Genomic DNA, 23063 nt, shown 5'->3' with positions numbered 1-23063 from the left:
GAGACAGAAGATTGTATGTGAAGCGTAAAGAACGGGGGGGGGGGGGGGGAGGGGAGGTGGAGGTGGGGGGGAACAAACAAAAAAAAATGTGAGGATTGAATTAAAACTCACACCATTGTTTATATCTCTTTAGTTGTATTTTAATATTTGAGTTTTTGTCTAAAATCTGGAGGATGACACTGATTTTACAGCATCCAGCCTCCATTTTAGACTCGTATGTTTGTACAAACGTCCAGCTGCTTCGTTTCCTAAAATTCCTCCTGTAGTGTGTTTATTCAGTAATGTCAAACACATGATGAAGTAAACCAAAGCTTTTAGTTTGTTCTGTTACAATCCTGGTTTGTGCCTCTGCTTTGTTTGTGACATTCCCTCTTTATGAGTTACAGAGCAGCAGTCATGTTATTTCTCCTGGAGAGATCCAGATGCTGAACGATGTTAAAGATCATATAGAACTGTTGAAAATTACAGCGAGGACCTGTGTTTGTATGGGTGGGTGTGTTTTGATCATAATGACACAGTGACCTCTGTCTGAACAGGCGTCAGGGTGGGCTCTTTAATTTCAGGAACCTGCCCAAGAATAGACAGAGAGTGTGACAGGAGGGGAGGCTGAGAGTCTGTGTGGAAAGGAGACAGAGCTGATGGTGGGGAATGAGAGAAAGAGGGAGTGTTGTGTCTATGAGGGACGGGGTGGGTGAGAGAAAGAGGGAGGGTGCGAACTCCCTGCACAGTGGGTGTTTCACTCTCCTTGCTCACCGCGGTCATTTTACTGGATACTGAACCATCACAGAGGATTTTCACCGGAGCGTGAGGAGTTTAGACTCAGTTGCTCTGCCTGAACTTTTATTTGCCCTGTTTGAGACGAGCATGGAGGTGAACAGTCGTGCCCTGCCGCCGTCGATACCCGAAGATGCCGAAAGTCAGGACCACGTTCGTTACGGAGAGATGAACGGCTACCACCAAAGGCTTCAGATGGGAGACAGAGGAGAGACTGAGGTCCCTGTGTCCAAGACCCAGAGACGCAAAAGTGATGTCAAAGTCTATAAGGAGTTTTGTGACTTTTATGCTCGCTTGTAAGTAGCAGACGTTTAAATAGCCAAAAGCAAAATATCTGCAGTTATAAACTCAAATAGTTTAATTTTTAGATTTAAAAAAATATGAACAAGAGGTGGAAGTTGCTCACTGAACTGCTACATTTGTAATATTTAGAGTGTGGACATGGATATGACTTTAAAGGTCATTTGCCTTGTTTGTGTGATGTTTACTGTCGGAAGGTTTTGCCTATCACTGCATTACGATTTCAGTTTGAGACGTACGTTTTTATATACATGTGTCAATTAAGCTGATTCCAGTTCAGATTTATTTATTTTGTTTTAATTGTAGGAGTTGGGGAGTTTGGCCTCTTCCACAGCCTTGATATGGTGTGCTTACTTCCAGCTGACTCCAGTGTTACAGAATGTGAAGAATTCATTCGAGCTCAAGCTTTACAGGCCAGTTTGATTAGCTCAAGCTGCTGTGGGTGCCATGTTTGTGCAAGGATAGCTGTGAACCTACAGGAAGGGAGCACACAGGGAGGGCTATTTTTTGCCACGGGGGAGAGTTGTTATGCAAAGTAGAATATGCCAACTGGCATTTGAAGGATGTGCTTGAAAGACAGGAAGGCTAAATATACATGTTGTAATTCTCACTGATCTGGGTTCATCATTTAGTAAGGTTATTGAGAGGTTTAGAATGGGACGTTTTCAGGAGAAAATGAAGTCTTCAAGTGATTTGATGTTAGGTGGGTAAATCATGTAAAAAAAGAACTTGCAGTTATCGTTTCTAATCAACTTTAGAAACTCCAAAAGTACAGTGCAACTATTTAAAAGAGAGACTCTGACTCAAGCGGAGAGCAGGGTGGAAGGAAAAGAAGGTAACACAGGTCTCTCTTGTAAATGAGCCCTCATACTAACCTGTATAAATAAAGGTTGAATGAAGGAAAGAAAAAACACAACTGATAGTCTCTGACAACAGACTCCTTTTACAGTCAAAGACCAGTCTGACAGAATTAAAAAAAAGGGAACCACATGAGGCACTTAAAGATTTTTATTCTGTTCTGTTCTATGGCAGGGTTCTGGACATGATACGCTAATTAAGAAGTATATGTCCAGATGTTTACTTTTTGTCCAAGTTCCAAACTATTTACGTGTTTAGTTTAACGTAGACATTTGTACCATCGTAGTAAATGTATAATTACACAATTACACACTGTTTAGGGACCACGAATGATGTAAGGGTGGAAAGCATTTGGTCATGACCTATTTAAAGGATGTTGGAAGCTGGTGAGAAAACCTTCCCTTCTGTGCACACCTAACAGTCTGTCATCTCTGTCAGCAGAGAGGAGCTATGAGAGTGAAGTAGTCTGAAAGTTTTCAAAAACATGTTACTGCTAATTTTGTAGTATGACGGGCAGAGGATGTCTTATGGATCCCACAGGTGAACAGAGATAATTCCTGGTTGGTCAAACCTTGTAAACAAATATCCACAATCTTATGTAATATAATACACTTCCTGGCCAAGAAAAAAACGTTGCCACCAAAAAACCAGGTCACACACTAATATTTTGTTGGACCACCTTTAGCTTTGATTATGACATGCTTTCACTGTGGCATTGTTTCGATAAGCTTCTGTAATGTCACAAGATCTATTTCATCCAGTGTTGCATTAATTTTTCACCAAGATCTTACATTGATGACTAAACACTAGGCATGATGGGTGCATCACTTCACCTGCCTCTCTTCTTACCCTGATTTGCCCATCACTCTGGAACAGGGTAAATCTGGACTCATCAGACCACATGACCTTCTTCCATTGCTCCAGAGTCCAATCTTTATGCTCACTAGCAAATTGAAGCTTTTTTTCCAGTTAGCCTCACTGATTAGTGATTTTCTTAAGGCTACACAGCTGTTCAGTCCCAAATCCTTGAGTTCCTTTTGCATTGTGCCTGTGGAAATGCTCTTACTTTCATTATTAAACAAAGCCCTGAGTGCTACTGTTGTTTTTCTTCGATTTGATTTCACCAAACGCTCAAGTGATCACCGATCATGATCATTCAGGATTTTTTTTCCGTTCACATTTCTTCCTCAAAGATGATGGATCCCCACTGTGTTTCCAGTTTTTAATAATGCGCTGGACAGTTCTTAACCCAATCTTTTTCACGACCACGTGATGTGTCTTTCAACATGGTTGTTTAAGAAACGAGAAGCAACTCATTGCACCAGTTGGGGTTAAATAATTTGTTGCCAGCTGAAAGATAATCGCCCATTCAGTAATTATCCAATAGGAGGCTCCTACCTATTTACTTTAGTTAAATCCAGGTGGCGATTTTTCTTTTTTGGCCAGTGTATAATCGTGCAAATTGGAGTATACTACCACACCAGATTAAGCTCAGTATCTTTAATATTGAATGAGTTAAAGCCCATTTTGTGTTAACTAAGGTTGATTAGCTGTGGCATCCAACTAGAACTGTGTGGCATCCAACTAGAACTGGGGCGACTCCAAAAATAAATAGTTGTAGATGTACGACCAAATATTATTTTGAGAGTTTCGCTGAAGTTGGGGTCGAGACGTGTAGAGTTAGGGCAGCTGACTTGGGACCAGAAAGTCGCAGGTTCAACTTACCGCCATGCTCACGTGTCCTTGAGCAAGACACCTAATCCCTAACTGCTCATGCCAAAGTTTTAAGCAAAGATGTTGAGCAATGTGTAAAGCTTATTGTACATGTTTGGAATGATTCTCAGCTTCTATTGCTCCAAATCTTAGTTCAATTTTTTTAATTGTGCCTCCGTTATTGCCATTTTGGTATTGGCTGATGTCAAACACAGTAGCTGTGGTAGTCATTTTGATTTGAGATGTTTTGCTAGGTGGGTTGGTTCCATCAGGTAACGGCAAACATTAAAGGAAACATATTCCTCAAAGTGTAGTTCTTAGAGATGTGTTGGGATGTTCAGCTACTACCACATCTTTGCTGAATATCTCTACAATTACCCGAGTTTTAGCCATTTGACTTGTGGCGGCTGTCTTGAAATAAGTCCACTCCAACAGTTAATCAATTGTAGATGTATAGCCAATAATTACGCTGAGTAATTTTTATTAAATTAGTCCAGAGGTTCATTCAGGCAGACACACAAACATTGGCAAAAGCTTTACTGTCTGCCTTCACCTTTGGCAGCAGGTGATAAATATTGATACAAAACACTGAGACGATCACGTCCTGCCTGTCTGTTAGACTCTTTTCACTCTGGAGTATTTTGAGGAGCAAACATCTCTATTTCCCTGAACATGTGTGGAAGAACAACTGGGGGCAATTTCCAAACCTGATCTAAATGTTATAAACTGCTTATGAAAGGGACTCTGCAAAAACAAAGCCAGGGGAAATTGGAAATGACATTGAATTTATTGAGGAAGAAAAAGCCCATTTTGTTCTAGTTTTGTGACTGTGCTGGCGTGTCTTTATCTGGTGATAAAGGCAACTTTGATGGTGGAAATGCCAGAGGGATGTATCACTTCCTGTCTTAAATCATCTGCAGGGCAGGGCTCTTATTCCGTTTGATATCAGTCCAGACAGGGCATATAATAAAATATGTATTTGATATTTCTGTGAGGACTGGAAACATCTTGCTTCAGTATGGTAAAATGCCACATAACCACTTTTTTTTTTTTTTGTCACAAATTATTAAAGACATTTACTGAAATCGCTACTGTTAAAAATAATGACTGGCTTAAGTACATAGTACTCCCAAATGTAAAACAAATAAGAAGGGTTACTGGTTGTTTTTGAAATTCCTGATCCCTGTCTTGAACTAACTGTGTGAGAATTAGGAGATGACATAAACTTAAATAAAATATAATGTGTGGTTATTTGTGTTGTCTTGATACAGGGTGGGGTTGTGACCTTTGAAACAAAAGAAAACCAGGAGCGTTTCTCCTTTTTCTTTGTGTTTTTCACGCCAACACGTCTGCCTGCAGCATTGTTCCACCTACCTTTTAAAAGGGCATTTATCCGCGTGTGATATTGTGATACTTGACTCGACATTCAATTTGTAGTGCAATTTTGAATTGGACATTTTAATTAAAGTTCATTAGTTTGTGGCTCGTGAAGTTTAAGACTAAAAAGAGGCATGAATAAATCATTTTGTTAGGCATTTTTTTAAGTTTGTCTAATTTTTGTCTGGTTCGTATCATTACAGTTCTGTTTTGCAATGAGACATCTAATGAAAAGATTAGATCAGATTAATATTATTCCAAACTCGTGTTTCTAGTTTTCCTTTCAAGACGTTTGACTTCCCTCGCTGTTTTTGTTTAAATTCCTAATAAATCGTGTTTATGCACTCGCAACATGTGGAGAGATTAAAAGTAGTCTTCATGAACAACACGGAGATTTTACACCTCACTTATCCCCACACCCTGATAACCAGAGCCAAAGTAAACCTGGGAATTAGATTGTTTTTGTACCGATAACCTCTTGCATCACATTTTCCCTCTTTACCGCCTCCTTTCACCGAGAAAATCTACCAGCTGTTATCACGATGCGGAAAAATGGAATAACAAGTTTGAAAATACTGATTTCAGTGGACTGACATGACCCGTGTTGTTGTTTTAGATCCCAAGGTATAAAGTTCAACGCATCTGGAAAATATGAAATCAATCCCTGCGCTCGTATGGGTTTTTAGGCTCAGAGAAGCTTAAATCAACTAAAAGTGTTGTCAGCTAAACTGACTCAAGAAAACCTTAATGTTATCAAACTGTTTCTCTTCCAAATTCACCTATTTTATTTCACTTTTATGATTTCAGGACACTCTCATCCTGTTTGTTTTTCCCCCTCAGCAACATGGCTAACGCTCTGGCCAGCGCCATGTGTGAGCGCTGTAAGAGCGGCTTCGCCCCGGCAGAGAAGATCGTGAACAGCAACGGGGAGCTTTACCACGAGCAGTGCTTCGTTTGTGCTCAGTGCTTCCAGCAGTTCCCAGAAGGACTCTTCTACGAGGTGACACGTTTTCATTTTATAAAGTAATGCCAATAAAATGCATAATGTGGTGATTTTAAGCAAACCTTGAGGACAATAGATTCTAATAAACACTTTTTTGATTATTAGTTGAACCTGCTCTATACACTTGCATAGCAACACACACAGTTTGTATAAAACATATACGACTAAATAGAATATTTGAATCAATTAACACAAAAGTTGCTCTGCGAAGACAAACTGTTGGACTTTCTTGTAATAGAGAGATCTGTGTCAATACACATCCTTTCACTGTGCACTTTTTCCAGTTAAGGTAAATAAAGACTAACAGTAATGCACTATTGACTCATCAGATGTCCTCTTCCAATAAATCGTCCCTTCGTTGGCCTTGAAGCAAGACGAAACGTTTCTCAGACTAGAGGAACTGAAGCTTTTAATATTTATCAAAGAGAGTGCACTGTTACTGTTCTGATCAATAAACATTATAGATGAGGATGTTTTCCTTCCTTGCTGTGCACGTTGCTCTAAATAAAGTCATCTGAATGTGATCAGTTATTTACCATTAAACAGAAGTAGCTTTCACTGAGTTTAAAGATATTTTGGAAAGAAAGCTCCACTTTTGCATTTGTTTTGTTGACCAAAAGATGCTGTTTTTTAAACATTGCTACTTCTTTATAAATCCTGTTCTAAAAAATATATATATATAATTGCCGTCCTATAGGGACGTGTGTGTAAAACCATGTAAAGATTACAAAAAGGTAAAGATTTTCAGTGTAGTTCTTACAGCTCCTGTCCTGTTTATAACGCTGGTGGAAATAAAATAAGTACATCCAGCGTTGTGCTCATGCTTGCTGTTCTTTGAATAAAATGAGTGAAAATGACAAAGGTTGGCCAAGATTATAACCAACTCTTGATTAAATGTGACAGATCTCCATTATGTTCAAACATTAATGTTTTTTTAAAGTAGCTTCGAGACAGATTTGATCCCTTTTACTTTGCTTCAAACAGCCATAACAGTGAGTTACACAGGGATGGACTGAAGCTCCATAAGTCAGATGATGATGTCATAGAAGATGCTTCAGTTTTTTTCCATATATTTTATTATTTGCACTTTATCAACACAAAGTAAACTAGGGCAATTGCATTTCCTGTGAAAATGCAGTGTGAATGCTTATTGCTGAAAAACAGCTGAAATGAGCGAAAACTTGCTGAAATGTAGCTGAAATGGATGAACGAGTCTAAGTTAGCAGAAGAAAGCGGAAAGAACACATATTTGCTGAATTAGGTTTAAATAAGCAGAAATGAGCTAAAAAAATGATGTATATTAGCTATTAAAAAAGCTGAAATTAGCACAAAAAAAACCCTGAAAAGTAGCTGAAAAAGCAGAAAGAAGCTAAAACTTCTATAAGAAAGCGGAACAAGTTGAAATGAGCTAAAATAATGTGAAATTAGCTGAAAAGCTAAAATTAGCATAAAACATAAAAAGTAGCTGAAATAGCAGAAAAAGCTGAAACTAGCAGAAAAAAGTTGAAAGCCACAAAAAAAACTTTTTCATGTCCTTAGTATACATATTCAATATCTAGTACATATTTACATACATATTACATATGTTTTCTGTTGTTTTGACAGTTTGAAGGCAGGAAGTACTGTGAACATGACTTCCAGATGCTGTTCGCTCCTTGTTGCCACCAGTGTGGTGAGTACATCCAGTTTTCTTGACAACTTATAAGGATGGAAGCAGAAGTCTCTTAGTGCACACTTATGATCAAACTGCTGTGTCTCTCAGGTGAGTTCATTATTGGACGCGTGATCAAGGCGATGAACAACAGCTGGCATCCGGATTGTTTCTGCTGCGATATCTGCCAGGCCGTGCTTGCAGATGTTGGATTTGTTAAAAACGCTGGACGGTTAGAAGCATCGCATCCAACATTTTATACAAGGGATCAAGTTTTTTTAATCATAATATATATTTTTTTAATCCTCTGCTTCTATTTCTCCTATCAGGCACTTGTGTCGTCCGTGTCACAACAGAGAAAAAGCTCGAGGGCTCGGGAAGTACATCTGCCAGAAGTGTCATGCCATCATTGAGGAACGACCTCTGCTGTTCAAGAATGATCCCTATCACCCCGATCACTTCAACTGCAACAACTGCGGGTAAACACATGCACATGCCTGATCAGCAATAAGTGGAAACACAGAACAAGCGAGACAGCTGAGTGCAAATAATATATCGATAATGAGCCGGGACGCACGTCGGCTTCAGACTTACTGAAAATCATTACAAAGAAAAGTTGAATTGTTTCACAGTCAAAATTTTTACATTAAAATACTTTTTATTTTCACTGGCTGAACGATATTGGGTTTTAGTCTTAGTATTCATCTTATTTTTTTATAATGAAACTAGTTCGTACAACATCAGATGTGGTTTTATAGAAAGCTGTTTTTGTTCTGCCTTAAAACGATGAACCCAAAGAGTAAAAGCGCCCTCTTGTGGACAAATTAGGTCATTGTAGATATGAGCCCAAATTTGTTTGTCAACTTTATTGTGGTTTTTTATTGTGGTTTCAGGTGCATGAGGTGGAAAGAAATTATGTACACATGGTCCCAGTTACACCCAAGAATAGCAAAATACAAAGTATAAAAAGGAACGGTATATAAGGATCTAAGATATATGCTAAACAAACACCAAACGGTACGCTTAAAGATCTAAGATATACACCAAACACTAATAATGTGAAACAATACGGCGTAACAACAGCAGCCCAAAATTTGAGATGTTTGCCTACAAATACTATTAGAAAATAATCTCATAAATATGTTATTATAGTTTTCAATTACTTTTTTGTCCATAAATATACTGGTAATTTTTTTTATCAAACATGTTCAACATCCATAAATAAAAATAAATAAAATGATACTTTTTTTTTAATCAGCTGTTCTTACTGTTTTTATTACTCAGCTGTTGTTATCGTTTTTGTTTTATTTAAGCTTGTATTTTGTATTTCTGTAAAAATATGAAAATCGCTATATGAATAAAGTTTACCTTCTTACTTACTTATGTTTAACTATAGTTAAACAGCTGGTTATAGAGATACCAGTGCTAACTTACATCTGGATCCCTGCAGAAAGGAGCTGACAGCTGATGCCAGGGAGCTGAAGGGGGAGCTCTACTGTCTACCCTGCCACGACAAGATGGGCGTCCCCATTTGCGGGGCGTGTAGGCGACCTATCGAGGGCCGCGTGGTCAACGCTATGGGCAAGCAGTGGCACGTCGAGGTGTGATTTTTTTTTTTTTTAAGCTGAATATCTGCTGTTATGTTGTGCCTGGATTCATATCCATCTTAAATAATGGATTGAAAATGTATTTGATGCTTCACTGTTTCAACTTTGTCTACATACACAGGATGGATGCAGTTAAGACTTAAAAACGCTCTTTGATGGATTGCATATATTTTTGGGGTGTTGTTTACTTTCTCGTGCATTTCATTGTTTACATTTTTTCCCTTTAAAAAGAGCCACACTCTTTGTGACTTGTACGTTTACTGGCTTCATCTCAAGTTCAGAGCCCTTTATCGTTCCTCCATTAGCTTCCTTTCCCATTATTTTCTTTTTTTTCGTGTTCTTGTAAGATTTTCACATTTAAAGTCTGTTTTTCTGCTTTACCTCCTCCACTCGTAGCACCACGTGTGCACTGTGTGCGAGCGTCCCTTTCAGGGCCACCCGTTTTACGAGCGAGGTGGTCACGCTTATTGTGAAAGACACTTTGATATGGTGAGGAGATTAAAACGAGTCGAGTGCTGCTTGTCGCCCTCCCTGACTACCACCCACTGGCCTCCATACAGGGATTGCTGTAGTTTGTGCTAATCTTACCAGTTTGTCTTTGTATTATAAAGTTTGAGGATTAGATTATTGATGGGAAGTCAGAACATGTCTGGAACAAAATTTCCATCATCTAATCATAACATTTAGATTTTTAAGTATTACATAAAATGTCTCACATTAAAGCTACTTTCATACAGCATTGTTTATTATTTACCATCAATTCTTCAAGCCCTGAAAACTTTTATGATTTAAAAATGAAGAATGTTGTTTTCAGTTTGTTTTATTAAAAAATATATATTTATAAAAAAAGAAAAACGTTTAAAAATAGCTACTAGGATTTTCCCTTCATAAATGTCTACGGCACTTTAAATAGTCCACATTATCTCAACATTTCTCAGTATTATGCATTCATATACAGACAATACAATAACTTTTTTTTTTTTTTTGGGCCAAACCATTTAAATCCTAATGGTCACGTTTCTGTCCACACTCTCCTCTCTCTGTATGGACGCAGCAGCAGGACATCCTGGGTTGAACTGGTCTGGTTTTGCTCCGGCCTGATAACGACCATAACACCGTCTGAGTGTGTTGATCTACTGACTTGTTCTAACCATGTGTGTGTGCTTGGCTTTGGGTTTGCTTGCAGCATTTTGTGTGTGCTAAATGTGAGAAACCCTTCCTGGGACACCGCCACTACGAGCGCAAGGGCCTGGCCTACTGCGAAACGCATTACAACCAGGTAACTCACTCATGGGGAGGGAGGATTTGGAGCAACAGACATCATACTAATGTATATGGGTAATTGGGATATAATAGTCCCAAGCAGTCCCAATATTTTCTAAACTGTTTACATTTATTCTCATTAATTTATATAAATTGTATAATTAGTGAAGATATGAAACAGCAAATAGCATCATTTATATTAAATCCTTTGATTCCAGCTGTATTTAGGTTGTTTTAGCAGCTCGTGTTTGTCCCCAAAGAGTCTGGAAACAGCATGTTGTGTGAGACATGATAAAAGCTGAAGGGAAAATAAAAAGTGTTGCTCTGTGTCTAATCTTGTTTCTCTTCCTGTCTTCTCACTCAGCTGTTCGGAGATGTTTGCTACCACTGCAATCGTGTTATTGAAGGAGACGGTGAGGACGCTCATTTTTAAATAAAAAAGCCCCACTTATTTTGAAATCTACGTTGATATTTCAAGACTTTACAATTAAAAATGTAATTAAATCTGCAAAGCTGTTTTTGTGATTATTCCCCTCTGTTTTGTTTTCAGTGGTGTCTGCTCTTAACAAGGCCTGGTGTGTCAACTGCTTTGCCTGCTCCACCTGTAACACCAAGCTCACGCTCAAGTAAGTGGCAGCATGTTGGGATCCAAAGTTACAGAGACACCCAGATCTAATGCTTGATATTTTAAACGTTTTTGGACATTTGTACATATAATCCAGAAAAAAAACCCAGTTGCTGTGACTTCTGGCCCCTTCCACTTTTACTGGTTGAAGTGTAGTAGCTAGGTATGAGCAGTGATTTTTTTTTTACATTTCAATACACCACACACACAAGAAAACACACCTCTGTCATAGTCAAAGTAGTTTACTTTAAAAGCATTAAGGATTAAGTATATACAGTAGTCCCTTGCCACTTCGCAGTTCTTTTATCGCGGACTCGTTCTATCGCAATTTTTCAAAATAAGATTGGACATGACACACAACTGGCTGATTGATGGGAGAGCCGCACGATCGGCATGGAATTTTTATTCAAAATAAATTGTTTTAAATTATTTAGCACCTGCTGCACCTCTGTGCAGCCCATGCTGCAGGATAAACTTCCTGCTGCAGTTGATCTCAGCTGATCTCCGTGCAGTGTAGAAGTGGGCGTGGCCAAGAGCGCTTGCAGGTGGCTGAGAGCAGCAGAGGAAGGAAGCTGAGTTCATGACATGCTGTGCTCTTTTAAAGCATTTAGAGTTTAGAAACATTGTTTAGAATATTGCATGAGTGTGGGAAGCATTTAAAACGCCTACATATATATATATATATATAGATATATATATATATATAAGTATATATATATATATATATATATATATATATGCACTAAAATAAACTACTACTTACTACTTGTACTACTGTCACTTATCACGGGTCTTCAGGGTATGGATCCCCAGTGATAAACGATGGACTACTGTATATACTTTGAAATTCCTGCCATACATCCCAGGTTATGTTGTCTGCTTTATCTTGCATCTCTTTCACATCTGCCTTGCATTTGAGACTTTTTGCTGCTGTTTTTCTTCATTTCTCACTTTTCTCATATTCTTTTGTCTCTGTGTGTTTTTTTTTTCCTCCCACTTCTCCATTTTTATTGCCTCTGTTTAAATTATACAACGCTTGTTTTTTTTCCTCCACTGCTTTCTCGTCCTCCTGTCATTTCCCCCCTCTCTTTCCCACCCCTCTCCATCTCTCTGCTCTATCAGAGATAAGTTTGTGGAGGTGGATCTGAAGCCGGTGTGTAAACACTGCTATGAACGCCTCCCTGATGATATGAAACGCCGGCTGGCGAAGCGCGAACGCGATTCAAAAGAGAAGAAGAAGAAACCGCTGATTCCCATGTGTCTGTGATCTTCTCTTTTCCTCTTTCCTCCTCACTTCAGCTGTCTTCCATTTGGTCAGTTTCCAGCTTCCTTGTTGCCTCTTTTTGTTTTTATAACAGATTTTGTTTTCCTTGCTGTCTGTCAGGGAAAGGGCAAAGATTTAGCTGGTGAACACAAACTAACGACGTGTTTAAGTGACCAAAGGCCAATAAACATTCTCAGCTTTTGACCACTTCTGAGCAGGAAACAAAGATCAGGGTTTTGCTATGCAAACACAAAAATCAGATCAATCGCACGGTAAAGGGAAGGCTTTGTTTCTTTGGTCACCCACTTCGTCTGGTTTAAGGAGGAAAGCTGTAATCACATCCGGCAGCTCAGCTGAGCAAATCCAACATTTCCACCGGGTATGACACGTGGCCCAGTCCTTGTACTGTATACATGCTTTGATAGGAAATGTCAAAACATGTTTTTTTTTTTAAATTTCATTTAATTTAGTGTACACCAGGGGTTCTCAAACTGTTTGGGTTCAGGGATCCCCTTACAGGGGAGAAAAAGTTTCAGGGACCCCCTCATAATCCTCATGTTTATTAAATAATTTGTTTCTTTAATGCAATGGAAATATTTGTGTAGCATAAATACTTGAGACCTGTTCTTTAATAGTATTAATACAATTTTTATACTTTTAAACATGGGGTATTTTTCATTTGAGACGCATTTAATTAACAACATTTTTAATTTCCACTTCCAAAAAATGACAGTTTTGATAAAATTAACAGAATCAAAAACCACTTTAAACCTTTACTTATTCACATAACGAACATAAATGTATCGCCACTTCTTCAAATTATTACAGAAAACTCTTTACATAAAACAGAATCATAACAGCTGTAGTCATACCAGGTAACAGGGCTTAATTTGTAAATGGATCAATGCCGGAATGCAAATAGCAGATGGGGGGAAGGGAGAGGGTTTGGGGGTCCTCCCCCAGAAAATTTTGATTAAAGTGCATGTGATTTCCTGCATTTTGCTGTATTTTAAAGGGTTGTTAAACATCTACGTGCTTGTAAAAAAAAAAGTTTTTGTTTTTTTTTGCAGCCCCCCACAAGCAGCGGCTCATGAACCCCCAGGGGTCCGTGGACCTCAGTTTGAGAACCACTGCTCTAGACAACTTTTGTTGGTTAGAGCGGTGATTAGTCGAGGTAGTTGCTCGACTGGTCCTGTGAAACTTTCATTCGTGAAAGCGTAGTAAATCCCTCAGTAGTATTAAACATACTCATGTATAAGTAACAAAAAAGGTCAGAAATGCATGACAAGCACAATGTATTTAGAAGTAGTTAGATTAAAAAATGTAGAGAAAAAACAGGAACCAGCATTCACACAATAACTAAAAATGCTTCCTCGCTGTATGATTGTTGTGACTAAAGTCTTCTATCTTACATAAATGCTGCAGTAGATATAGGCAGGCTTATAAAACTACAAACGGTATGATTGATTGTAATAAATTGCATCCATAAAGCAACAACAGTTCCTTTTCTTATACCACCAGATGGCTTAATTGACAACTGAGATTTTCTTTCCACCTCAGGAACAAGTTTGTGGAGTTTGACATGAAGCCGGTGTGTAAGAAGTGCTATGAGAAGTTCCCCTTGGAGCTGAAGAAGAGGCTGAAGAAGCTGTCCGAAGCTGCTGCGAGGAAGTGAACACACAACTGTGTCGATGGAGGAGAGGAAACAATGAGGCAGCCAGTTCTGTCCACCTTCAAGAATCACCCAAGACAGAAATAGCCATTTCATACTACAGTTAATTGGTTACTGTAATGGAGCACGCCACTTGTAACTCTTGTATCCACACCTAGAAAGTGCTGAATCTGGATCTTTGGTTCCTGAAACCAACAGTCAGATTGTTGGCTGGTCATTTTGCTTCACCTGTTAGTGCCTTATTGCCTGAAAGCTGCACTGTTTATGTTTTTATATATACTTGCTTATTTCACTGCTAAATAAATACATACAGTACAGTATAGTACCTGTGAGAGTGGTCCTGTACTTAAAAACAAACTTTAGGAGACATTTGGAAATATGACTTTAAAGATATTTTGACATGTTCAATGGTTTGCCAACAGGAGAAACCTCTCCTCTGTTTGAATGATGTTACTGCTATGTTTCTCTAGTACAAAAAAAAAAGTGTATAAGATAAGTTGTATTAAATGTGTATGTACTCAAGAATGCTTGTTTCCCCATATTTATCATTATATGTAAAATTAATGTTTTGTTTTTTTTAATGGTGAAAAATAGTTTTGTTAAGGTCTGTAAAATTGCAGCAGTAATGAACTCAGCCATCTCTGGCAGCAGTCTTAGTGCCTCCTTACAGTATTTGCCAGAACTTGTATTTCCTTTAACGTTATCCAAGTTTGACATTTTTTAACTGTGCTTATTCACACTGAGTTCATAAAAGAGACAGAAAAGCATAAATATTAGGGATGCACATTATTATCGGCATGGTGATATATATATATATATATATATATATATATATATATATATATATATAGTGGCAGGTCAAATTGGCAAAGGCCATGCAGAATAATGTAGTATTTTAATTCCACAGCACAGAAAGCTATGTAGTTTCTGTAAGTAGGTCTAGGGAGAAAAATATCAGTATTGGTATCGGTTATCGGCCAAATAAATTTTAACATATTGGCATATCAGCCAAAAATTCAATATTGTGCATCCATAATAATTATGGTCCAGTGCAGTTCAGTATAAACTCAATAAGCTTCACACTGACTTGTTGCTATATGTGTGTGTTACAGAGACTGAGTGTGAGTGGTGTCAGCTGTTAGAACATTAGTTGTTAGTAATCCAAAAAAGGTGATCCTCTTAATGAAGTGCAAGTGGTAGGAAAAGAAGCCAAATGTTCTTACGTCCAAGCAATTTGTGTGCACTGTATTTTATCATGCAAAGCTTATTTTATTGCTTTAGCAAAGCACATTCCACAATTTTATAAACGCAAAACATTTGTTTTCATACTGCATTTCAGCACTAAAACCACATTTCTCTTGTACAAGCTTCAACAACACTATAGTGTTTGCAATTTACAAATAAACTCTTCCAATACTGTTTTTTTAACTCTTGGCAATGTTTGTGAATGTATTTTATTTTCATCATAATACATCAAAGTGCATGTTCAGAACTTGAACTGAAAGCTTTTTTTGTTTGTTTTTCTGTTAGCTTATTTAAATAAAGTATTTCAAAATTAGCTGTGCAGTGTTTTTGTATTCTTTGAAAGTAGAAACACACCATATATAATTAGTTAGAGTATACTGTGTCTTAAATCCTTGTGTACTCTTTCATATATATATATATATATAGTTTATATTTTTTGCTATTTTTGGGTGTAACTGGGACCTTAAGTACACAATTTCATTCCACCTCATGCACCACATGTGATGTGAATGACAATAGTGAACCTTGAAAGTTTAGGGTACAAAGCTGTTACTTATATGCTGATTATCATGCAAAGGCATTGCTAACGGTTGTACTTTATGCAGCACACTATCATAGTGTCACTATGTTTTGGAAAAATAGTAATTATGTGTTTAAGCTCAGACAAGTTGGAAAATAATTCTTTACATAGGGAAATTGGTCCATATCGCAGAAACAAAGCCAAATACCGGAAGGCAAATAAATGCAATATTTTACACATTGCCTTCCATAAAATCTGCAGTTATGCTGCACTTGTTCCTGTGTTTCCAGAGGCTTCAAGAAAATCTTGCATGTCTCTTAATGTTTATACATTTAAAGCCATTATGATCCATTATGATCATGTTATTTCTCATATTGGAGAATGCGCATGTGTATAGCTTGATCTTATTTTGGAATTAAATAAAAAAAATTAAAAAGTGTACTAATACAGTATTATAGTGTTTTGAACATTTGTGGTATTTTTGCTGTGACGTTTCTGAGCCCACCCATCTTTTTTAAAAAACAGTGCGTCAGCGTGCGTCGTTAAACTCTTAATTCTGATTGGATAAGTAAGACCCACGTGACCCACTCCGGTTTGACGGTAACGACACAACGCATGGGGAGTTAACATGACTGACGAGCTAAAATAACCTTAGTGTTTAATAGATTTGGTAAAGTCTGTCGTCTTCTGGAGTATATCAAGCTCGTTTTAGAAGTACCTGATAATTGTAGTCATGCGGCGGAGCAAGGCGGAAGTGGACCGCTACGTTTCATCTGTACAGAATTCCTCTCCTTCACTCAAAGAGGTAAGCGGCTAATCATGTTAGCATGACTTATAGCAGATTAACATGTGACATATAGTCGGTGTAAAGTCTAGAGTTGGTCGAATTTTAACCACACGCTAGATGTAGTCTTCAACAAATGGCGAACAATTCGTTTGCTTAAAATACTGACTTATGTTTGATAAGAAAGCTTCCAATGCTATGTTAGCTACACCCGGCTGCTAGCGGCGCGCGCACACATTAGCTTACCCGGCGGCTGCTGATGATTTTAAATGCGCGGTTCGGTGAAGCAACTTTATCCTGTTTTAGCCCCCACAGTCAACTGTAATCATCTTCTACTGCGTTTATTAATTTTATGAATAAAAAAAGTTAGTTTTCTCTGTATTTCCTGTATCGTGTTAGTATCCACAACACTAAACATAAGCCGGTGTCGTACGCACTGTAGTTTTTGTAATATCTCGAGAATATGGTTATTTTATCACACTGAAAATAAAAAATAAAACTTTAAAATGCGAGAAACGCGTGTGTTATGTTACTAATTAATGTAAATAAGCAGCATGTGGATTTACCTATGAAAATAGTGAAAATGTGCATTTGGAAAAATGCTACACGTTTTATAAGAAAGCAACAAGTAGCTTCTTATTCCTCTAACAGCCTTGCCAGAAGACAGTCTATTGCTGTGGAGGTCTGCATAATATGTTGCTAAAACTGCTAAAATATAATTAGGAACTGTACAGTGCATTATTAAACAATGTGTTCTCTATTTGGGATCTCACCTGATAATGCTTTTCTTTCCTCAGAAGCCAGTCAAAGGGTTTTTATTTGCTAAGTTGTACTTTGAAGCAAAAGAATATGAACTTGCAAAAAGGTAAGCACGTGAGCTTCTCTGTTTTTGATCAGCTGTGCTTCTGCTGCTTCCTTCAATATTGCGCTGACTGTTTGGTGGCATGTTTCACACTCATTCTAGGCATGTGTCAGAGTATCTCAAGGTGCAGGAAAGGGATCCCAAAGCACACAAATTCCTTGGGCAGCTCTATGAGAGAGAGGGAGACATCAACAAAGCAATCGGATGCTACAAGGTAGAGAGAATATATCGATTGGAAGAAAATAAACAGTATGAATCTGTTAAGCATTCATCCATTTCCATTGCTCAGGATGCTAGTTTGTATCAAGTATTGTATATTATTATTTGTATTAATGTCCAATATATTCTGAGTAACACATTGTAGGATTTTGTCAGAACAGGAAATGTTTCTACCAATATTTGTTAATTCATGATACTTGTCAGCTCGGAATTAATTAATCTGAAACCCCAAATAGACACTTTTTGGAGTTTATGTAGTATTAAGAGGCAGCTTTTAGAAATTACTGCAAGAAATCATGAAAAGTCTATTTTAGATGCATAAAATAGATCAGATGTCTTGGGAACATTAACTTCACCAGCTGTGAATTTACACACTTACACATGTGTATACTATAACAAATGCCATAATTTGCTTGGTGTATGGAAGTTGTTTGTGGATGTTTTAATATTTCTTGTTCACACAGCGCTCAGTGGACTTGAACCCAGTGCAGAAGGACCTGGTGTTGAAGGTAGCCGAGTTACTTGTTGATAAGAAAGAAAGTGACAGCAGAGCAGAGTTTTGGGTGGAGAAAGCAGCAAAGCTCATGCCTGGACACCCATCAGTCTTCAACCTCAAGGTAAGTTGTTTTTTTCCCCCTTTATATGTAATTAAACTTCTCTTTGTACCCTTCTTGTCAGTTTTTGGTTCTGCTATGTACATTACCAGCAGCTGCCTAGTTCACAGCCAGCTGTGATTATCAATAAAAAAGTGTGTGCCACACTGAGTCCACTTGTCTTGATTCAGGAGCGTCTGTTGAGTCGTCAGGGCCAGCAGGGCTGGAACCAGTTGTTCGACCTCCTTCAAGCTGAGCTGGCGGCACGGCCAGCTGATGCTCATGTGAACGTGAAGTTGGTTCAGCTGTTCTGTCAGGACGGTCGGCTCGATGAGGCTGTTAAACATTGTCTGGCTGCTGAGAAGAGAGGCCTGCTGCGCAACAGTCTGCACTGGTACACCGTGGTGTTGCACACGCTGCAGGTCAGAATGTACTTTTTTAATTTTTATGGCAGCAATCTGTTCATTTATTTCATTTTTTTTTTAATGCTTCTTGAATTGTTTCACTGTTTTAGCCATTTTTCAAACAAGCTTTTTAATTTGAAAAGAAAAGTCTGAAGAGTTGATGATCTTTGTTTCAGGAGTATCTGTCTCATCCCAGCGTTTCTGCTAATGAGAAGATGTGTCGACGTCTCCAAAGAGAAGTGTTGTTGACACACTGCAGCCTGCTGAGAATCACTCTGTCTGACAGCAGCGTGCAGTCAAGCCTAGATGCATTCAGAGGGTACTTCAGATTCACTGCTGTTGACTTTAAAAAGAGCTGCATTCATTAAATCACATCTAGTGTACTTTATTTCTAGGTTTTTAGTTTTTAATACCCTTGTATCCTTATCAGAGTTCTGCTCACAACTAATCCATTGTTATCAGGTGCTGCAGGCTTGTTTTTGTTTTCAGCGTTTTGTAAAAACTTGATGAGATCATGTAGGGATTGTGTTAATGATATTAGTTTACGAGGGTAGGTCTTTGTATTTTTCCATTATCAGAAAAGATGAAATTCAAATAACACTTTGAAAATAAAGTACAATTTAAAACTTCTGATTACATTTTGTAACCCCTAAATTAATGTTATCACTGAAACCACATATTTTTTAAGCTCCATCCTAAACGTCTAAAACTATGTTCAGGTTTGATCAAGCGATGCAGATGCTGAGCAGCGTCGCCAACCGCCACAATGATGATCTTTTCGAAGTTTTCATGGAGATGAAAGGTCACCTCTACCTGCATGCTGGCACGCTGTTGTTGAAACTGGCTCACGATCGGCAACAGACCTGGAGAGCTGTCAGTGACCATACTGCGCTGTGCTACCTGCTGGCGTACCAGGTACTTCATGCACAGTTTTCTCACGTTATTGATGCATAGTTTTGAACTGTTTGGAGGAATCCATGTAAACCCTTTACACTTGAATACCTAAAATGCTTTTTTCTGCATGTGATGAAAACAAAGATGGAAGCAAACATACCATGAATTGCATATGAGGTATCTAGTTGTGGACTGGTTTGCTTTTCTGATTGGATGAAATTTGGACTCATGCATTACAAGAATAATCATTAAATTTAAAAATACCCATAAGAAGACTGATTATAAGATTGTCAAATGTACAATTAATATTATTGCTTCAATTTTCTTTGTGTTGACCATACAATATTGTGGCATTTTGATGTTTTCTAATAAATAAAAAAAGCTAAAGTTTTCTCTCCTACAAAGCTTGTACACTCTTCAACAAGTTTTTTTTCTTACTTTTTATTGACCTACTTTGAGGAAGAAAGTCCAATGTATTTTTTGTTTTTTCTTTCCACCAGGTCCCCAGACCAAAGTCCAAAGTGACCAAAAGAGACTCGTCAGCCCCACAGCTTCTGGAACTGCTGGCAAATGACCGACAGAGTCAGGCTGGACACATGTTGTTCAATCTGAGCTCTGATGTGTCCATTTTGATCAAAGAGGTCAGTCCTTGTGTTAAAGGTTAAGGGATACGTTATTTTTTAGTCTGCATTAAATTTATTTTGATGTTATTGAACAGACGGTAAAATAATGATTTTACTGCATCCAGTAGTGTTTCACTATTTTCTCAACTGTTATCTTAACGTGATATTTTTGCATCATTACTACATTAGAATGAAAATGCACACATTAAATCATTACATTTCAGGTCTCTCTTGTAAATGAGTCTGCGAGGCTCAGTGGGATTAACCTATCTAAATAAAGGTTGAATGAAAAAATAATATCTGTGAAAACAGTTTGTTTTTCTTTTATCTTGTGTAGGTGGTGGAGGTGTTTGGGAATCGTGGTGGTCAGGAGTCTGTGTTTGAACTCCTCTGGGGTTCACAGGCCTCCCCTGGATCCTCTTTTATAGCCAATGATGACATTCGCTCCATCTGTGCTGAAGTTCCAGAGCTCTCCAAACTGGCCAGATGGGACACAGGTAAAATGACTGATTGCCTAAAGTACAGATGATAAAATGTAACGGCTTTCTATTACAATATTCCTGTTGATGCATTTTTGGTAGGCTCTATCTTGTTGCACAGCGGTGAACTGCAACATCTGAGCTGGTTGGGACTGCAGTGGACTCTTCTGGGCCAAAGGCCACCTATGAGGGACTGGTTGCAGCAGCTTTTTCCAAGACTTACCCTGGAGACATCAAAGCTAGACACCAATTCACCTGAGTCAATCTGCCTGCTGGATCTGGAGGTAAACCGTCTTCATGAGAATTCGTTTGCAGATCCTTAATTTACAACAAATGGGGAGAAAGAGCTCGGTTAATAATTTGCCCTTTTTTTTAAAGTTTTATAAATAGGTTTATTTTACAAATATGTTGAGCTTTTCCATGTATGGTTAACTTAACAGTTTTTGCATGGATTTCAGAATTTATTAAATGTCTGAACAGTTTAACGCTAGTGTTTTCACTTGATTGGTGGCATTTTACTGTCTCCTTTTTGTTAAACTGTTGTTGTTTCCTCTGTTCAGGTGTTTTTGTATGGTGTGGTGTTCTGCAGCCACTGTCAGCTCCAGGACACGGCGAAAATCAGCAGCGAGATGAGTCCACAGCAGCAGCAGCTCTTTGAGCCTCGCTGCCTCCCGCTTCCTCTCCTCCGCCTCCTGACCACTGACAGGCAGAGGGAGTGGTGGGACGCCATCTACAGCCTGATCCACAAACGAGCAGTGTGAGTCTCACAAATCGTGACTGTGAACAATATGTGCATTTGGATTATACAAACACTTACTGGTATATATTTATTCTTCTTACTAAGCTTTATAGATCCTAGTATCAAAATAAAATGCACACACTTCATTTGTAGCAGTTTTTGAATATCAGTCGGTGCGTGATGACGTTTTAATGTGGGTTCTTAACATTTGAACCAGTTTATAGAAAATAGGAGCCTAATTTATTGAAAGTCTTCAATTTGTGTTTGAAATATAGTTTAAAAATTACCCCCAAAAGACTAGTAAAATGTATATTTTTATGACCTTTTATTTATTTATTTCTGTAATTAATATAGACTCAATAATTGTAGGTTTTTGTGTTTTTTCTCTTTCAGTCCCGGAACGTCGGCCAAGCTGCGGATGATTGTGCAGCATGGACTGAGCACTCTGAGGGCTGGAGAGAAACACGGGCTACAACCAGCGCTGGCCATCCACTGGGCTCGGACTCTCAGCCAGACGGTAAACGCACCATTACTGAAGCTTTGCATGTTTCCAGAAATGGTAAACATAGTTTTGTCAGCTAAAAGCTCTGACGCTCTGGATCTGACTACAGTTTCTGAAAACAGTTTAATTTATTTTTTTCTGCAACATTATAAAGACAGAGCAGCATATTTCTCAATGAGCCAATTTATAAGCATATTTTATGAAGATGGACTTTGTTCATTTGAAACATTAATCACTTCTCTGGCTTGTTCGCGTCTTTTATGAAACTGGCAGTCATTTACACTCTGACATGCTGCACAGCCAACTGAACAGCATGTAGGGAACACTGCCAAAAGCTCTGCAGACCCTCCTGTCGTCACACCTGCTTCTTTCTGTTGCTTAGTCTGCAGCTGCTTAGCTGGATTAAATGCAAAATGTCTAAACGGCCACAAGTGCCGCTTCCTTGGCAATGTCTTTCCTGTTTATGATGGGATTTGTAACTGAGGAAGTGATTTGTTTCAGACAAGTGTCATAAGCCATATGGACAGAATTGCCTTCTTTATGACATCTGTATGAACATGTTTAACAACACAGGGAGATGGAATGAACTCGTATTATGACCAGAAGGAGTACATCGGCCGCAGTGTTCACTACTGGAGAGTCGTTTTGCCTCAGTTGGAAATAATTAAAAACAGAAGGAGTGTACCAGAGCCCCTTGACCCTCTCTTCTTACACTTTCGCTCCAAGGATATTCAGGTTATTATACTTTTTTTTTTTAATGGCATTTTTAAGTTGCCATGTTTGCCTTTTTTAATTGTTTTTGTGTCTTTTCAGATTTCTGCTGTGAAAGGTTTGGAAGAGGAAGCCAAAATAGCATATGCTGTTCTCCTGGATATAGAAGGCAGAACAGAGGAGGCGATCGCCACTTTGGAAAGCATCAGTAACCTGTCCTCCTCCTGGCATTTGGCACAGGTAAATTATAACCACTTAAAGCTCCTCGGTCACCATTCTAGTTCATAAATAGTTTTTTTTCTATTATTTTTGTAAACGTATTTTATGTCTAGATTTTTAAAGTCATTTAGTTTCTTCTGATATATATATATATATATATAT

At 38.2% G+C, this 23063-nt stretch overlaps 2 protein-coding genes across 2 annotated transcripts in view; both read left to right on the top strand.

Annotated features, from left to right (window-relative positions):
- The first annotated feature begins 771 nt into the window (after positions 1-771).
- On the top strand, positions 772-14467 carry LOC119419061 (LIM and senescent cell antigen-like-containing domain protein 1). The gene is made up of 10 exons (XM_037686361.1): positions 772-1070; positions 5863-6022; positions 7631-7697; positions 7788-7908; positions 8006-8155; positions 9127-9277; positions 10470-10562; positions 10911-10959; positions 11097-11172; positions 13996-14467. The coding sequence occupies exons 1-10, from the start codon at positions 865-867 to the stop codon at positions 14108-14110; spliced, it is 1188 nt and encodes a 395-aa protein (XP_037542289.1). The 5' UTR covers positions 772-864; the 3' UTR covers positions 14111-14467.
- Positions 14468-16455: 1988 nt separating this feature from the next.
- ranbp2 (RAN binding protein 2) overlaps positions 16456-23063 on the top strand; it is a 22100-nt gene continuing 15492 nt past the window's right edge. The window contains exons 1-14 of the mRNA XM_037686889.1: positions 16456-16677; positions 17454-17521; positions 17621-17732; positions 18202-18354; positions 18522-18752; positions 18911-19053; positions 19454-19649; positions 20129-20269; positions 20589-20748; positions 20833-21014; positions 21291-21487; positions 21863-21986; positions 22545-22706; positions 22785-22922. Coding sequence (XP_037542817.1) covers positions 16606-16677; positions 17454-17521; positions 17621-17732; positions 18202-18354; positions 18522-18752; positions 18911-19053; positions 19454-19649; positions 20129-20269; positions 20589-20748; positions 20833-21014; positions 21291-21487; positions 21863-21986; positions 22545-22706; positions 22785-22922 — 2079 coding nt within the window. The 5' untranslated portion in view covers positions 16456-16605. The remainder of the gene's footprint in view (positions 16678-17453; positions 17522-17620; positions 17733-18201; positions 18355-18521; positions 18753-18910; positions 19054-19453; positions 19650-20128; positions 20270-20588; positions 20749-20832; positions 21015-21290; positions 21488-21862; positions 21987-22544; positions 22707-22784; positions 22923-23063) is intronic.

This window comes from Nematolebias whitei, chromosome 13 (assembly GCF_014905685.2).
Source record: "Nematolebias whitei isolate Nwh7 chromosome 13, NemWhi1, whole genome shotgun sequence".
Taxonomy (NCBI): domain Eukaryota; kingdom Metazoa; phylum Chordata; class Actinopteri; order Cyprinodontiformes; family Rivulidae; genus Nematolebias; species Nematolebias whitei.
Note: the sequence above shows the minus strand (reverse complement) of the source record. Positions and strands in the feature narration are given on the sequence as shown.

What these genes read in the sequence shown, in the direction of transcription:
- LOC119419061 (XM_037686361.1), top strand. Translation starts at nt 865, where the DNA reads ATGGAGGTGAACAGTCGTGCCCTGCCGCCGTCGATACCCGAAGATGCC. An exon ending in TTTGTTAAAAACGCTGGACG is followed by an intron (nt 7,909 to 8,005) that starts GTTAGAAGCATC and finishes TTCTCCTATCAG; the next exon opens with GCACTTGTGTCGTCCGTGTC. An exon ending in TCGTGTTATTGAAGGAGACG is followed by an intron (nt 10,960 to 11,096) that starts GTGAGGACGCTC and finishes TTTTGTTTTCAG; the next exon opens with TGGTGTCTGCTCTTAACAAG.